The sequence below is a fragment of the Syngnathus scovelli genome, chromosome 21 (genome assembly GCF_024217435.2).
Source record: "Syngnathus scovelli strain Florida chromosome 21, RoL_Ssco_1.2, whole genome shotgun sequence".
In the NCBI taxonomy this organism is placed as follows: Eukaryota; Metazoa; Chordata; class Actinopteri; order Syngnathiformes; family Syngnathidae; genus Syngnathus; species Syngnathus scovelli.
Window position 1 is genome coordinate 5,474,873 of NC_090867.1, and position 17,041 is coordinate 5,491,913.

Genomic DNA, 17,041 nt, shown 5'->3' on the forward strand with positions numbered 1-17,041 from the left:
AGCTCCCGTTTTCTTTTTTCAGCAGGGCGAGCGGAATACGACAGCGGAAGAACTTGGTCACAGTGCAGCGTTTTTTTGGGGGGGGTTAGTTAGCTCCCACAGTTAGCCAACGTCAACCAGGCTTTACTGTCATGCTGATATTTGCAAAAGATTTCCACTAGTGTTCAACTCAAAGCTATTCGACAGCGACGGAACTACGATTGGAAGTGTGATCTTGCATCTTGAACCGGCTGCAGCCTCTCACACATACACACACAAACGTCAAATAAGGAATATGTCTTGCAGCATACTTGTGGAGCTATAGCCCGAGTCAGAAGCTTTTTACTTTCCAATTCAGCTCACAGGGAGTGTCCACCTTTCTTTGCCACATCTAGCAAGACTGCAGCAATGCTGACAGATAACAGGTACAGTAACTACTTTTCTGTGTGCCATCTTTTTCCCATTCCATGCTAATGTCATGTTATCAACTCCATAAAGAGCTGAGTGAATCATCACGTGATCATGTAACTGCAGTGATTGTGTGTAGCTGTAGCTATTTTTGGTTCTTCTCAGTGCTCTTTTAGATCCACGACCCCCCACCCCCTCCTCCTTTCCACTCCTCACTGCATCATTCCTTCCAACACACTCATTCACATTTGAAAATTTTCCATTTGTTTCCCTATGTACAGGAAACGCCATCGGAGCAGTGACAGTGAGGACAATCAACAGCTGAGCCCTCAGGCCAAGAGGTCAGGAAGGGGTCCGAGCCTGCTCGTTTCCGATTTGGACTCCGAGGTACATGCGCGATGTTGTGCAATGTTTTATTTAGCAGTCAAGTAAAAAAACTCCTTTCTCTGTTTTGTATTCAGTCTTCAAGCAGTGACAGCAGCAGCGGCATCTGCAGTACGGAGAGACCGATGGTGGTCACGAGCAGGCCGTGCATCCACAGCCAGAGCGACCGCATCCCCCAGTGTTCGCCCGGCGGCAAGCCCAAGGACTCGGCGGTGTCGGCGCAGCACGGTTTCCATGGCGACGGCAGTACTTTCTCCTACGACTCCATCAACAAGGTCCTGAGGGAGGCGCACTTCAGCAGTCTACAGACGAGAGGGAGCCCAGGTTCGACATGACCGACGACATCGCTGACGCCGTTTGACGTCTCGTGCCCGAGTCCAGCGTAGCCCACCGGGTCTAATCGGGATGATTGAAGAGTGGGGACGTTTACATATTATGGGCTGTACGGCTCATCCCCGCCCTTGCCATATACCATTTGTGAAGACCATAAGCACATTTGCCTTTTCACGGCCCAGCCACTGTGGTTTATTGTGCAGTATTGATGTGTGTGTGTATGCGCGCGTGTGTGTGGACACGACTTGTGCACTTTAAAAAGAGGTATCGTTCTCTTGACATGCGTGCATTTGATGTGTGGACATGTTCATTGGTGCTAATCACGAGAGAAGTGGGTTCCAAAGTGCTTGCAAAGGTAAATAAAGCGATGCACTTTACTCAAAAAAGATGTCTGCAGTTTTTCTTACCCATCAAACATCACACTATAACCAAGTGGGATCTTTTATTAGTAGACATGATAGACTGCCATTGTTGCAAATATTTTGCATTATATACTCACTCTGGTTCCACACAAAACAATTCTAAGTGGAGACATGCACTCGAGCACCACTTGCATAAATCGAGCGGCTGTAAACACAATAAATAATAGTAAGATGGTGGTATAAAATAATCTTTCCTACATTTGCATTAGTATGATAGCAAACACTGGAAGACAACTCTAGGATAGCAGGTCTTCAGGAAAATGATTTTAGTGCAAAGCAGAGTGCAACTTGAATGTGCTGAAAAGGTTGTTTTTGTAGCCTGAAATGAATCCTGAGATAAAATTCAATAAACCATACTGTATCATTAGATTCACTCAATTCTTGAATAGACAAAGTCCAACAATGTGCAGAGAGTTGGACGTGAAAACAAATACTCAATGACATCTCTGTAAGAGATTTAAAAGGTGTGAAGAGCCTTGCCAGAGGTCAAGAGTTGAGAAACGAGAAAGCGGACGACTGTTGGCTGCTCTCAGACGAAGCTGGGGGGTTGGGGTGGTTCTCTTTTAGAGAGTCCTGTAGTGAGTCTGGGTCTACGTGGGACTCGGTAGTCTTTGCCCTGCTCACCAAATTCATACCACTGAACAGGGAGAGTCTGGCGGCACATGGCTCAATACCCTCGTCGTCTTGAATGGCAGTCACCTCAGTCCTAATAGGAGCCGGGAGCGGTTTCTCACAGTTGCCCACAACTAATGGTGAAATGAGTAGTTGGCTGGACGTCTGGTTGGCTTGATGACTGTCGCTGGCCTGATCCTGTTTGGGGGTATCGTGAACGCCACCCATCAGGGCCTTGAACTGTCTCAGGATCTGGTAGAAGCAGATACAAAAAGAAAATATGATCTGTTGAATTATTGTTACTAGCTTGCACACCTTCATGGATTTGTTGGCCACTGGTCCTGGAGGGCCCTCGCTGAGTTGACGGAGCCGACGTTGCGTTGCTCCAAATATTTGCTCGAGAGACAGAAGGTCGGCAGTCATAAGGCAGGCTACAGCGCACAACGCCCTCTGGAGGTAAAAATGAGAAGGACAGTATGAGTTGGTAGTTTATCCAAAACAATGCTTGACATAGATAATTGTTATTACCATGTTAACAGTGCTGGAGGGATCTTGTAGCCTGTTGGAGAGCAACTCCACCACAACCTCACAGTTGAGAGTAGAGCACCTGACAGGATTCAACAAAGGCACTCATGTCAAAAACTACAAATGGTTCTACATGAGTTGAATGAAGTTGCTGTCTGTACTGACTCTTTGGTAAAGTGCTGGCTCTCCTCGTTGGATAGAAACACTCTGGAGCCTTCCATCAACTTGCTAATGAGCGCCATCTCCTGACCGCAGTCGCCCAACTGCAACGCTTCAACCCTTTCCAACAGACAACACTTGAAGTTGCAAGTCTTTTTGGTGATTTTTACAAACGGGTTTCTCGGCTCACCGCTCTGATAGGTCTCCGCTGCTTTCTCTGCTGGCTCCCGATTGGCTCCCGGTGCACGCCGACTTGCTACCTGCTGAGGCTCTGCTATTGGTGGAGATGTCCTGAGATGAGTTGTGAGAGGAATTGTTGCCACTGTCAGTCTCTTCCCAGCCGCCTCCGATCTGCCCTGGACATCGGGTTGATCCTGTAGTGACTAAAAAAAACATTTCAATGAATTTCCCAAAATAGGTTGATCCTGAAAATGTTTCGTTTTGGACCTTTAAGTTTGTGAGCAGGCAGGCTGTAGGCACATGCTGGTACAGCTACTTCTATTGGCGCAGATGGCGCCACTACAGCTCGGTAGTGGTTGTCGTGGAGACGGATGCCCTGGTGTTCTGTCGGAGGGAGGACGGCACTGGCCACTACTTCTGCAGCTTTCTGGATCTTATCTAGAAGTGAGTCGTTGCCTGTTGAAAAACACAGATCATGTAATAAGGATTAAAAAAAAAAAAAGCTGTGACTTGAACAAATAGTGAGTCACCTGTCCCCTGCTTTCCTGGATTATACCCAAAGCCTTGCATTCCTCCCTTGTGGGTGGCTGCTGATCCCATACCTGAACAGAGAGACAAATCCAGAAGCAAATTCTGACAAAAATCAATCATGTGGTCAATGATGGTCACTCACCCATTGTTGAAGTTGCCATGTTTAAAGGCAGCACACCAGTTTTCACATAAAATGAATCAGTGAAAAGTAGTCGCGCAACTTCCTGCAAACACACAAATACATTAAGTCTTTTTTAACCTTGTGTATGGTTGTGTGTATTATTATTTTTATTTTACCTGTGCAGTGTTTCTCACTTTCTGATACAAAGCCGTGCCGTGGATGGGATCAGGTGGCCCACTGTATACTTAAAAAAAAAAAAGAAGAATATTCATGTTATTACAGGCACAGAAGAGAATCATCAAACGTCCAACCTGATGCCTGCTGAATGAAGGTGGAATTCCTCCTGAGTTCAGTGAGGAAATGTTTGGAGCCATGGCCGCACAAATGAACAAAGATCTTCAGCACCTGAAACACAAGAAATAACATTACTGGAATAAATACATGGAGATTCTATATAATCTATAAACTGATTCACCTTGAGTTTGACATGACAAGACTCAACCTGAAGCCTCTCGAGCAGGTACTCCAATAAACATTGATCATTTGCCAAAGACTCGTGGGAGATTTCTGCAAAGGGATGCCAGTTAAGGGCTTTTAATGACATGGTAGATTACTTCTTAATTTAAAGTTTCTGCAAAATCAGCTGCCAAAGGATACTTCCAATTTCTTGGAAAATGTACCCAGGACAAGGGCTCTCATCATCTGCTGTTGCCTTCATCAAAGTCGGGACCTTCAGTAGAGAGTGGGAAGAGAAATTAGGTTTGTTTATACGTAAATTCACTAGTCTTCAATTAATCCAAGAAAGAAAATGTCTTGTCGTGTTGCACATTATGCACCTGCTCCTTTGAAACTATGACAAAACGCATTGATGAGTAAAAATGACAATAATTTATACTCTCAGTTTTAGTTAGCAGGGTGTGTTGCTAGTAGCTAATGGCATAACCAGATGGCCTCTGTGACACGTAGACAAAATGCCAAATGCGCCAGCGAGCGATTCGTTAATGCACGATTTAATAACTAATGATCAAAACAACTGTCACTTACTTTCTGAAGGAAAGCTAACCGTTCCATGAAAGAAGCCATGATTTAGCAATTGTAGCTGCGGGTTACTCATTTTTCAGTGGACCACAGTGGAGGTGGGGCTGGTTGTGACAGCTAGCCAATCAGAGGACAGGACGTCAACATACAGAATAAAATTCAATTGGCTGTTGAGAAAACCAAAACAACCAATCGTTGAAGGGTAGACTTTTGGTGGAAATAAAAACGAGTAAATCAGAATCCAGAAATAGTATAGCCCATCAGGTATTTTTATTTTCTATTATTTATTAATTTAAAAAATATATTGAGATAGTAGTTGTGGAAACGCCCAAAAAGCCAATACAACCAATCATAAAACGCAGAACGGCTAGGTATTTGATTGACAAACACAAGAGCGAATCAAAATATAGAATTTTCGCTGCGTTCTTGTTACGCATGTAACGTAATGGCGGCGTCCGTATAGTTACGAAGTCATGTATTTTTCTGTTTCCTAATATTTAAAAGAAATATTTGACACATTAAAGGGGAAACGAGGAGTTAGTAAACTTCCCCGAACCTTCGGGTTCTTACTATTGCAAGGCTGAGCTAAAACAATTGCTGTTTCAGTCATAACATCATGTCAGGGTCAAATGTTTGGCATCGTAGCCGAGATAAATTGAGACGTTTTTCAGAATTCTTTGCACAATGTTCGGAGGAGGTAAGCATTGAAAGATTTCTCATCGCTGTGCAAGAAATTTTTTGCATTGAATCTGCAACTTGTATATGTGTATTTAATATCTGCGATTGCATGTTTAACAGAAATTATGACTTTATTATTTATTGCGTTGTTTATTGTCCTATGATTGTATTCCAGGCATCAATTTATGGCAAATGTGTTGCAGCGACCACAACAAATAGACAGGAATTGAAGAAAGACCAATGTGCTAAAGAATTTGCAGCCCTCAAGATGTGTTTTGAAAATGCTGTAAGTAATTTAGTCTACAATTGTTCTACAGGTCCCCTTTATTGACAACTGTTTTGTTACAGGCCAAGAAACACTCCAGATGAGTGGAAAATCCGGATTTGCAATAAAGTCAACAGACGACTGAATGACTGTCAGACTCAGAAAAGGACTATACGTCACGTAAAAAAAATAAAAACATTTGAATGACCATTTTGATAAACTGAGTGATGAATAGAGCTGTCTCGCAGTTCTGAAGTTCTGGGTTCGAATCTCATCCTATGCATTTAGGTGTATGAGTGGTTGTCCACGAGTGGTTGTCCATGTGTCCTGATTTGCTGGTCCTAAGCATACCCCAAAAAACGAATTACACAATTTTGTGACAGAGTCTTTATTATCATTTGAATACACATAAAGGCATTGTAAATAGAAAAATAGTCAAAAAATACCTTTGTACAAAAACGATGCATGTGCTGAAGAAATGTTTTGAACTACATTTCTGATATAATACTGATACTTGTCCAAAATATTTCTGTAATTCGACAGCAAAAATAGCTGACATGTCCGTTGCTGCACATGGATTACAAGACACAGAAATCAAAGAGGAAAATAGAAAGTAACTTCAATAAACCATACAAAAAAAAATTACCTTTAATATAACAGGCTGCTCCAGCATTATGTTGAATTGAGACTCAAAATTAAAGAAGTATTATATTTACAGTATTTACATCTCAATTTGGAGGGGGGGGAGAAAACAATTATGGGCAAATTAAACTCATAATAGTCAATAGAATCGATTTGCATAGATTTATGTACATATAAACAATTTAATAATCACTCGAATTCTGCCCCACGAGACAATAAGTTAATATGTACAAATTAATAAGGACTGGACAATTTCAACATTTGCCGCATAAAGTCTTTCAATATAACTTAGAAAAAAAAATTCAATTTACACCTGGAAGGCACCACTGCATCTGTGAAGGCAAGCGAATCTAAGGCAACGACTTGTATATCTGGAGGCTGTCCAGGTAGAAGTGGAAAAGAGAATGTTTGAGTTATTTCATCTTCTTGTCCTCTGAGGCCTGCTTAATCTGCCGCGAGTGCACCATGGCCCCCGCGAGCAGCTTCTCCTCCAGGGCTACGTGCAGGTCGGGCCCCCCCAGCTCCAGCAGGGGCTCCAGCCCATGCACGGCCCTGGGCACCTCAAGAGCCCCGGCGTCTTGGACGGGTCCCAGGGCCCGGCGCCTCCGCTTTAGATCCAGCTCTCCCTCGTCGTCCGCCTTCTCATGGGAGCCCCGAGGGCGAGCTTGGGCTTTGACCGGCTCGGCTTTGCTGTCCTCTCCCGGGTCCGCCCGAGCGGCAACTTCCTGTTTGAGGTCTCGTCCTCCTTTCTTCAAAGCTTCGCCGTCTTCATTGGAAGCCCCCTGTGCGGCGTTGCCGGCGTTTTGGGCTTCTTTGGCTCGCTCCAGCGCCTCTTGTTCTTTTTTCTCAAGCAAAGCTTCGCCCGCTTTTTCAATCTCCTGCTGGCGTCTCTCTTCGGCGGCCTTCTCCTGCGCTAATTTCTCTTTCTCCAGCTTCTCCCTCATCTCTCTCTCCTGTCGTTCCTTTTCCACCCGAGCCTGCACTTCTCTCTCGATCTTCTCCCTCTCAAGTCGCTCCTGCTCTCTGGCCAGCTTTGCCTCCCTCTCCAGCTGTTCTTTTTCTAATCTTTCTTGTTCCGCTCTCTTGTCCTCCAGCGCTGCTTTTTCCTTCTTCTCCCGCTCGAGCTGTTCCAGTCTGGCGTGGGCCTCGCTTTCCAGCTTCTGTTTTTCATCATCCAGCTTGTTGTCTTCATCCCTGACAATTTGTTCCTTTGGCTGGTGGACCTCGGGTACTTTCCTCAAGAGAGGCACTCCTCTCGCCCCCAGCTCGCTCTGCTGATGGGACTCGACCGCGTTGTTCTCTTTGTAAGGCGCCGGAGGAGCTACCTTGGCTAGATCGGGTGCCTTGCCTTCAACCTGAACAAGATTCGGCAGCGCGGCGGCGGCAACTTGCGGCGCCCCGACGACTTGCGGCGCCCCGACGACTTGCGGTGCCCCGGCGACTTGCAGCACCCCGGCGACTTGCGGCGCCCCGGCGTCTGCCGGCTCCTCGGGCTGCTGCGCATCTGAGACCAGGGCTGAATCTCTGGGCTTCCCTGCTCCTCCTTCTGCTTCCTCCGCGTGCTCCTGGAGTTCTGAAGGAGCAGCACATTTCACGGATGAACATTAGATTTCGAAATCTAAATCCACAAGACAATACACAAAACATACCGCCTGGCTGCTTCTGATGGATTTCTTTGTGCTGCTCTTCTATGACTGCCAGAAGCTTTTCCTGCTGATCAAGAAGTCTCTTCTGTTGCTCCTGCTGCTCCTTGATGACCTGCAGTAGTACGGCGTGGTCCAGCTGGCCTTCTACAAGGACGGAGACAGCGACTTAAAAGGAGGCCGTGGAAGGAAAGAACAACCGAGGGTGATGAATGCATTATTTGATCAAAATCTACGCTAACATATCGAAACACTACAAGGACTACGTTAGACGACTGGGAATGGTGAGTTTAGTCCATCACACGTGTCGCTATATTATTACAATCAATATGGACAATAAATAGTGAGTTTTGAGAGATTTTAGACCAAGACACGGTGGAGCGGGAGGGATGTCATACCTGCAACCAGCTTTTTTATCACTGTGATCCGGCAGAGAAAGGAGCAAAGAGGTAAAGATTGAAGAGGAGAAAGAAAGGAGGGGGGGGGGGGGGGGGAGCAGAAGTCAATAACAAAATGAGAAAGTGCCAAAATAAAAATAAATGCCAAGCGTGTATCCTGCATTGTCAGAGAAAGGTTCAGCTTCCCTCTCCCCAAATTTATCTTTAAAAAGTGCAATAAGCAAGAAAGCGATGACAAAAGAAGCAAAGAGTGATTAAAAGTGGCAAACACAAACATTTAACTGTAAACTGTCTTTACGTATTCATTCATTGTGAATAAATTCAACGTGTAATTTGCACTCACCGTCCATTTTCTCATCTCCGGCGGCATCTTTGCCGTCAGCAGCTTGAGCTTCTTCAACAGCAGATGGCGCTACAATCACATCAAGGTATCAAGCTTGGAGCGCTTTTCCAACTTTGAGCCACAGATTTTGACGTTGGCCTAATTTACTCACGTTTGCCTGCAGCCTCGACGGCTTTGTCCACTTTGTCTTCATCGGCGTGTACGGCGAGCACGTCTTTGGCCACATCGAGCTTCTCCACTTCTTTTGGGGGTACAACTTCCTGTTTCTTCTCTGCTGACTTTTCAAGCACCTCATTGGACAGGTCCTCCTTCTTCACAACCACGACTTCAGGCTTGAGGACCTTTTCCTCGCTCTCTTCAATTTTCGCGGCATCTTGACCTGGCTCTTGATCTCGTTTGTGCTCTTCCTCCATTGTTTCCATCGCCTCCTCCAACTCGGCATTGTTCTTCCTGCTGTCTACGTGGACCTCGTCACGCGGGATGGGCGGCTCATGGCGGTGGGCTTCTCCCTCCGGCACGGCTACACCTGCGCGGACAAACAAGTGGGATTCCACGTCGTGTTCTGATCCGGGTTCAGTTTTCTTACCTGCATCGGGGCGGTCCAACTGCACCTCCTCCTCCTTCTTGCTGTCAGGAAGTTCCACGGGTCCTTTAATCTGGGGGGGTTCCACCGGCTGCCTTTTGTTAGGTTGGAGCTCATCCACTGCCGGGAGCTCAGGCTTGTCGATGTCGATTGCTTTCACATTAGCAAGATTCTCTACGTGCGGACAAATAAAATTACTTTTCCAATTTGGCACACATAGCCAATAATACAATTCTACGGCGATGACGTCACATTGAAGTCTGAGCAGCTCTCACCACTAGGTGGCAGTTCAATACATGGACAAAAAAAGCAAATTGCAGCAATGGCATTGAAATGAAATGGTGACAACAGGAAACGAGTGCGAGAGACATTTAAGTTGATATTGAAAAAAAAACGAAACTAGCAGGAACCTCAGCACATCAACTTTCTTTCTTACCTCCAGTTGCTTTCTCTGGCAAACTAATATTTCCTTCTTTCCTTGATATAGAAGCAGCTTAAAGGCCTTTTTGAGGCGCCCGGGGAGATATTGGAAGTAGGTAGGTAAAGACGGAATTTGTTGGGGAGGGGGGGGAAGGGTGTCGAGAGGAAATGAGGGAGTGGGGGTGCTGAGAAAATTGCCTCGGTCTGAAGGGCATCACTCCTGCTCCATCAATGTCACACGCTCAGAGATGCTCAGAGATACTATCAAAGTCTTATCTTCTTGCCTGGCCTGTCTCCCTATCAGTCATTCTGTTGGGCATGAGATGAGAAATAATGTCGTGTATTTTTTTTTTTCTTCTTCTTACCACTGGATCGCAATTTCCTTACATTGCTTGGACTCGGATGAAAATGTTAGCGTCATTAGGGAAGGTGTTAAAGCCACCGATGTCGTGGCTTACCGTGCAGCTCAATGATGTTGTGGATTTGCATGTTGCTCTTGTCGGCTGCTGGAGGAGGAGGCGGAGCTTGGGCTTTGGGGCCTTGGGCTGAGATGGACAATGTGGTGAAGGTGCTGATGAGAAGGATGCCCAGACCGACGCAAAGCACGAGCTATTGGAGAAGATGAGAAACTCTTAGTTGACTTTCAAAAATGTTGTTAATAGATGTCTGGCACCTGAGCAATGATGCTGCTCTTCTGGATCTTCCTGTAGATCAGAGCGGGGCATATGAAACAGATGAGGCTCCCCATAGTGGCTCCAGTCAGACCCAAAATGGTTTCCACTAAAGAGACACAGAAGCAGACAAGTTGACATTGTAGTCTTACAATGCCTTCCAATCAGCAATGATGTCACAATGGCAAAAAAGGGGAGTCGCCTCTTGCTCCCCAAATGCATGCTCCTTATCTGTAACGCCATTCAACTGCCATTCACAATCAGCCGCCGCCCAGCCCCTCACTCTGGGCTCGCGTCCCTGGCATCCAACTCCTGGCGGCAGACCGCCCTCGGCCCACCCCCTGGATCCGTCCACTGAGTTGGCTGGATGTCAGACACCCGAAAGGCATCGCTTATCCAGAGGACGGACATCATATTGTCTCCCTCAGATTTAGTGTCTGTTCTCCCCCGGGGTCCTTACCTCCCTTCTCCTCAGTCTATTAGTCTGATTAGAAACACAAAGAGCCAAGCACAGTGTTTTTTTTCTCTTTTGCAGCGGCCAACCTATCAAAGGTTTAACACGCAGTGGCCATAAAAAGGATGAATGCAAGAAAACTCATTCTAACAGTTACAACTCTTGCGCCATTTTGGAACCGTGAGCGGGACCAATTCAGACCTGATGCCGAGTCAGCGACATTGCCGGCGTGCGTACGTGGAACTGTCGCGAATAACACTCCCCCCCCCCCCCCAACCGCTGTCTACCCGTCTGAAAGGAGATAAAAGTTAGAGCCCTGATTTAAGGACTGCGTTGCGGTGTGACAGTCACTGCCTCATAAAGTCACATTCGCACGGGTCGTTAAAGTGTCCCAGTGACTCTGCCCACACAAAGAAACACGTGCACCTTTCCAGACCTCCAGTCAATGAAACACACACACACACACACACACACACACACACACGGTGACTGTACCGTTGGGGATGAGGATGCCTCCCAACATGGTGCCAAACACGATGCTGAGCGTGATCATCTTGAAGCGAAGAGGGGGCATGTACCCGCCGGCTGCAAACGTGCCGTCTTTTTGCTGCGAGGGGTTGACAAGACAAACTTTAGACACTCGTTTGGATGTTCACTTGTGTACGGCAAATGGCGCTCAAGTCAGCTGTGTTTGTGTACCAAAGCTCATGTGTAGATATGGGGGGTGGTGAAATTGAGGTCACGATGGTATATTTGAAGACTTATATAGGTCACGCCATTGAGAATGACGCAGCGGTTTCTAATCAAGCACAGCAAACACACACGCATGGATAGGCCGAGCGTGCCGCTATACTGTTTGCGGTCACGGAAGAGAACTTTCAAAGTCACCTGCTGCTCGAAGAGCATGGTGTTGATGGCCTGGCGGCACGGTAAGATCATCATGGGGAAGCCGACGGCCACGGACATCATGAAGCCCACTCGGATGACCTCGGTCACCAGGTTGGAGGGGAAGTTCATCAACACGTTGCCGGCGATGTTCTCCGTGAAGCTGACATAGCCGAAGAATCCCACCTGGAGGAAAGAAATGGGAGTCTTAATCGTCGGCGTGAAATAAAAAGATGGCGTGTCTGCACTGACGGTGATGTAGAAGACTGTGACCACGTTGAGGGACGAGGTGAAGATGGTGCTCATGCGTTTGACTGACGGCTCGTCCAGGCTGTCATAGGTGGGCAGCACCTGACTGCGAGAGAAAAGCATACCGACATGGAAACAGCGAGCGAGAGGATTCGTAGCAAAGGAAATTACTTTTTAGTTCCGTTCCGTTATCTCATGTTCTGTCCTTCTCTCTTTCACTTTCACACGCTTGGAAGTTTATGAGCAAGAACTGCCCTGGACTCCCACTCGGTGCTTCATCCACAAACCATTAAATCTCAATGCCAAGGTTAAACAAAATGGCATACGTTTTTCTTTTTTTTTTTTGCACCCAAGCCTTTAAAAAAAACAAAAAAAAAAACAAAGCCAGCTCCCATTCGGTCATAATGGCAATGTTAAGTAATGATGTAACGGCGAGTAAACACGGTTCATGAATGTAATAAAACTCCAATGTGCTGAAAGCTATTTAATCAGGCCGTGACTGCATCAGCGTTGGCGCGTAGGAGGGCCGCAGTCCAGCGTGTTGATTCGTGCTTTGGCTTCAGATGCCTGCCTGCCATCTAACGGCGCTCCCGCATCGCTCGGGCCCTGACAACGGGCCAAACGCATCACCCTGCCAAATATCACTCAGCGCCACTAGTGGGACCTGGCACCCAGACACACAAAGCATTTGAGTGTGTGCGCAACTAATTTTTTTTATTGCACGTAGCTGCAGTCAAATGTGTGTTTTTTTATTTTTTTTTTTATTATTATAGTTACTAAAGTGAGAATAAATTGTCAATTTGAGATTTGAATTTCAGAGAAGAGTGTTGTTACCATTATGTCCAATTTAAATGATTAAAAAAAAAAAATCAAGTATATGAAATGAGGTTTCAATTGCTGTCATTTCCAATTTCCACATAATTATAAAGATGCCAATGGAGCATTTTCCCTTCAAATGCATACAATTATTATTTTTTTCTTTTCTGAATTCACTTAATAGGGTGTTGCCTGAGTCACAGGCTTGATGTCACTTACCTCTCGTTCTCACACAAACACACACACACACACTCTAAATCTGCTGCATTCAAATTACATTACGTGAAATAACCCATAGGAAAGATTAACATAGAAGACACCAAAGAAAAAGAGCATGCAGATGACTTTGAGGGAAGAAAAACTCTAAAAGTTAAACATATTGATGCTACGGATAAAAGGCGGAATAAGAAAAAAAAAGTTGAATGAGAAGATGATGTGAAACTCCCACTGTCTATCCATAATGGGTAAAATAATTGTGTGACCGTGAGAGGCACAGTAGAAGAATCAGCAGCGTCGTGGTGAAATTAGAATTCCCTTGCACTGCATATTGTCAGATTGTGCTTTCCAGAAATCATGCAAGGATAAAATGTGACCACCCATCTACCGTGGGGTCTTGGGGGGGAACCACTATATGTCAGTCACTGAGCTTGTGAGACGTTTACAGTCCAGTCCTGTGCAAGAGGCGTACTTACGACTGACAGGCGAAGGCCATCCCACAGATGGGGAGACAGCGAAACACCCCCTCCCAGCGCACCACATTGACCTGCCCTAGCCATCGGCCACTGAGCAGCCCGTGTTTGAATGAAGACAGCACCATCTAAGGGGACGGAGGGGGGTAGGGGGTTACAGTGCAAACCAACTTAAGACAGGTGAAGAAAGAAGGAAGGGGGGGGGGGGGCTCCCATGCAATAAATAACTCATGAATGAGGACAGAGAACCAGAAGAAATGAGGACATGGACACCCCATGCTGCGCAGAAACCTGCCAAAGTCAAAACGATGAGGATGGCAATGAAATAAACAAAATGAGAGTAAACAAGGAATAAAAATGAAAGAAGGCGAGCGAAAGGTTCATCCGTGGAACCACTTTGGAACTGTACCCGGCCTGCTCAACGAGATAAGAGGGGGTCCAAAATATTGACTATTAACACTGCTACTGCCATCCAAACAAACACACACACACACGTGAGGAAAATCAAAGGGTGAGAAATTGAGGAGAAGCTGGCGAACTGAACGTTCTTTCACCCACTCCTCCTCCGCTGCCCTCCTGATGGTGTGAGATGGGGGTCCCGTGGTTTACTTACGGATGACAGCAGAAGGTGGTGGCGATAATGGGCAGGCACTGAATGACGCCCTTCATACGCCACAGGTGAACCCGCTCCAACCAGGAGCCCGAGACTATGCCGTAGCGCAGGGACGACAACACTATCTACAACATGAGCAGCGGGGAGAGCGGCGGGAGAAAGTGGAGAAGGGCGTCAGAATGGAGAGGGAGGGGGGGCAGGAAGTCAAAATGAGGGACAGGAAAGAGTGGGAGGGATGAGAAGGAGATTTGTGATTGTTAGAGGGATCAGAAAACGTATTCCAGGTTGTCGCCACGACCTAAAAAGTTACTTGCAAGGTGCGGTGAGAAGTCTGTGGAAGCAGGAGTACATTGTGAGTGCACAAACACACAGATGAGATACGACAGGCAAGAAAGAGCCCCCCCACACCCCCTATTTGGTATTGCACGTTCCAAGTGGAGCGATCGACTCACCGTGAACATGAAGAAGGTGTAGAACATGAGCGCCATAGCCGAGAAGGACTGAATGGAGGACATCATGTTCCTCTGCAGACTCAATGGGAGCACGATGAAGAGCGACACGGCAATCAACAGCAGCACGCGAAAACCGCCCGTCACCTAGAAGAAAAAAATATTTAAGAACCAAATTGTTCTCGTGCTATGTTAAATTCTGTCGTTGATATTCATGCAAACCTGCAAGCCCAAAAGCTGGGCAAAAAAATTGGAACCCAAATCGGCAATGACCACATAAAAGGCGATGCACGTCCCCAACATCAAGCCGATCATACTGCAAGGACACGAGAAACCGCAGCATGTCAAATATATTGTGTGTGTAAACGCAGACATAAATGTGTCGTATTGACTCACCTGGTTTCCACCAGAGTTTTTCCTGCTTTGCCGTAAGCGTGGAAAGCTGCAAAGACAAATATGACGTCAGCGTGTGAACAATCTGTGTACAAACACAAGGCCATGTCTAAAAATAGTCTTTCTCTTTTGATATTAGAATCAGCAAAACAAAACATGCCACACTAAAAAAAAAAAAAAAAACTTCCCACACATTTAAACACACTTTTTAAACATAATTTTTTTTTTTAAAATATTTTTAGAATTATCCACCCGTGATCCAAACAGAAAAATGTGAAGGTATTATTTGGTGGGGTCTCCCAAAAAAAAAAAAAAAGTAATTCCTGCACATTTTCCCAGATGACATCTCACCCAATCCCGCATAGGTCCTTCGCTTGGTATTGCTGGCGGTGTGAACTAGGAACATGCATGACTTGTGGGTCATCCAGGAGCAGAGGAACAACAGAAGCGTTCCAAGCACGATCCCACACTGAGACCAAAACAGGAAGACAACAAACAAGGACACAACCATGAACAATTGCGCATACATAACCAATTTGATTTTATTATAAAAACGACGCTCCACCCGTCATCATTTCATCAGCTCTCTTCTAGTTTTGACTGCAGCATTACATTGTTAGAACATTTATTCCTGTGCAGTGTTGCAGTAAAAGGTCATCCTCCACTAAGAAAAGTAAACTTTCCAAACTAACCTCAATGATAAGTGTTCCTCTAAAGTACTTTTAAAGAATCTCCATCCTTGTTTTCCTGCTTAATGAAGGCCTCCGGTTTAATTTGACTCATGAGGAACTACTGTAAAAAAAAAAAAAAAAAAGAAAAAAAAATCCTGCACCTTGGGCTATGTCATTGACTATCAATGTTTTACGATTGAGACACTACTGAGCTTCATTAACTTGTTGACGAACAAAACAAGCTAATCACTGCAGTAAATATCCAATGGGATATTTGTGTAGTAAAATCCAGAGGCAAGCTTCATTTTCTCCCACAAAACAAATGTTTATTTACATGATTACTGTGTGGTAACTGTTGTTTATTGAAACTAATATCAAATCCCACAGGAAGTAACTTACTGGATGAGTATAGCCAAGATTTTAATTTTATTTTAAGCTGTATGTTGGTCTCTTATGATAAACATAAAAGGGGAGTTTGCAGTTATTGCAACATCTTAGTGGCAAATAAATGAAAACACTTGATTGATTACTAGATTTCCTGACCTATTGTACACTTAATGAGTGGGAAGGCACTCCAAAAAGCCAACTATTCAACAACACAAGTTATTATAAATATCGTTATTATTTGTTCGGTGACAAGTAATGAGCAAAAAAATGAAAACAAACATTTAAAAAGTTAATTTCAAATTTTAAAAGCGGGTCTTGAAACGTGTGCGCGCCCGCACTCACTTTGAGGTGTTACGAGCACGCGCACGCCATCATTAACACACCTGTTTGAAGCAGAAGGGCATCGTGAGCACACTCACGCCGACGATGCTATTCACCACGTTCATGATGAGACCCCAGTTCGACGCCGTCATTTTGGGAAAGGCTACCTCTTCTTTCCTTCGGTAGGAGAATTCCAAACAACACGAGGAAAAAAAACCCAAAATATAATAACAGGAGTAAACGTCAAAACGTCACAGTTGTCACGGGGTTCGTCTGACTTCCGGGGTTCATCAGTTTCTGTCAGTGACGTGGCGCTGTAGGGACAGTAAACATACGTTAAATACTTTTAACCTTTGAATATAAAACATACTAATACGTGAATGTATGCGTCACAAAGGAGGTTTTATCAACAAAAAACAAATATAGGAACTTTACCGTCAGTTTCATCGTACACCGAGCGCGTCGTCGACCTGTTTATGTAATCATGAATTCTAGATATGGCGACTTTGTCTACAAAGTAGCGTGCAAGATGTTATTCAAAAAACAACACTGTTGGAAATAGTAAATCAAATGCGCTCAGAGTGGTTTGCCCCCAAGCAGCTCACACTCGTAACTAGGAAGTAACGACTGTAGTCGAGGAAGTGAATAAAGACAACACAGGCTGCGCCCTCCATGTCAGTGAAACACTCGGACGCCTCCTAGCGCGTCGATAGTGCTTGTACTTTTGTTAGAAAGTCCAAAAAAAGCACTGTTCAAATTTGGAATACGTTGGTAAAAGT

The 17,041-nt window shown here is 45.3% G+C and overlaps 4 protein-coding genes across 8 annotated transcripts; 2 read left to right on the forward strand and 2 right to left on the reverse strand.

The window, feature by feature from the left end:
- Positions 1 to 35: 35 nt before the first annotated feature.
- si:dkey-21c1.1 (uncharacterized protein LOC100150256 homolog) lies at positions 36 to 1,490 on the forward strand. The gene is made up of 3 exons (XM_049758506.2): positions 36 to 404; positions 669 to 774; positions 849 to 1,490. Exons 1-3 carry the CDS (start codon positions 388 to 390, stop codon positions 1,104 to 1,106), a joined length of 381 nt encoding a protein of 126 aa, XP_049614463.1. The 5' UTR covers positions 36 to 387; the 3' UTR covers positions 1,107 to 1,490.
- A 41-nt stretch (positions 1,491 to 1,531) lies between these two features.
- On the reverse strand, positions 1,532 to 4,821 carry tepsin (TEPSIN adaptor related protein complex 4 accessory protein). 2 transcript variants are annotated; one of them, XM_049758503.1, is made up of 13 exons: positions 4,699 to 4,821; positions 4,312 to 4,384; positions 4,130 to 4,221; positions 3,966 to 4,059; positions 3,831 to 3,898; positions 3,676 to 3,757; positions 3,533 to 3,604; positions 3,270 to 3,458; positions 3,013 to 3,196; positions 2,829 to 2,942; positions 2,667 to 2,745; positions 2,454 to 2,588; positions 1,532 to 2,390 (listed from the first exon to the last, which is right to left on the reverse strand). In XM_049758503.1, exons 1-13 carry the CDS (start codon positions 4,735 to 4,737, stop codon positions 2,013 to 2,015), a joined length of 1,599 nt encoding a protein of 532 aa, XP_049614460.1. In that variant the 5' UTR covers positions 4,738 to 4,821; the 3' UTR covers positions 1,532 to 2,012. The 2 variants fall into 2 exon arrangements, with proteins under 2 accessions (XP_049614460.1, XP_049614459.1); XM_049758502.1 differs by having other exon boundaries at positions 3,013 to 3,205.
- Positions 4,822 to 5,100: 279 nt separating this feature from the next.
- On the forward strand, positions 5,101 to 5,843 carry ndufaf8 (NADH:ubiquinone oxidoreductase complex assembly factor 8). Its single transcript, XM_049759538.1, has 3 exons — positions 5,101 to 5,389; positions 5,546 to 5,656; positions 5,719 to 5,843. The coding sequence occupies exons 1-3, from the start codon at positions 5,309 to 5,311 to the stop codon at positions 5,737 to 5,739; spliced, it is 213 nt and encodes a 70-aa protein (XP_049615495.1). The 5' UTR covers positions 5,101 to 5,308; the 3' UTR covers positions 5,740 to 5,843.
- Positions 5,844 to 6,007: 164 nt separating this feature from the next.
- slc38a10 (solute carrier family 38 member 10) lies at positions 6,008 to 16,901 on the reverse strand. 4 transcript variants are annotated; one of them, XM_049759536.2, is made up of 19 exons: positions 16,698 to 16,901; positions 16,325 to 16,576; positions 15,235 to 15,352; positions 14,887 to 14,932; positions 14,713 to 14,806; positions 14,494 to 14,637; positions 14,042 to 14,166; positions 11,927 to 12,029; positions 11,678 to 11,860; positions 11,285 to 11,396; positions 10,338 to 10,444; positions 10,123 to 10,273; positions 9,248 to 9,418; positions 8,813 to 9,187; positions 8,662 to 8,730; positions 8,319 to 8,339; positions 7,927 to 8,067; positions 7,728 to 7,850; positions 6,008 to 7,691 (listed from the first exon to the last, which is right to left on the reverse strand). In XM_049759536.2, exons 2-19 carry the CDS (start codon positions 16,412 to 16,414, stop codon positions 6,691 to 6,693), a joined length of 3,174 nt encoding a protein of 1,057 aa, XP_049615493.1. In that variant the 5' UTR covers positions 16,415 to 16,576; positions 16,698 to 16,901; the 3' UTR covers positions 6,008 to 6,690. The 4 variants fall into 4 exon arrangements, with proteins under 4 accessions (XP_049615493.1, XP_049615491.1, XP_049615490.1 ...); XM_049759534.2 differs by lacking the exon at positions 14,042 to 14,166 and adding an exon at positions 13,432 to 13,556 and having other exon boundaries at positions 6,008 to 7,850; XM_049759533.2 differs by having other exon boundaries at positions 6,008 to 7,850.
- Positions 16,902 to 17,041: the final 140 nt, after the last annotated feature.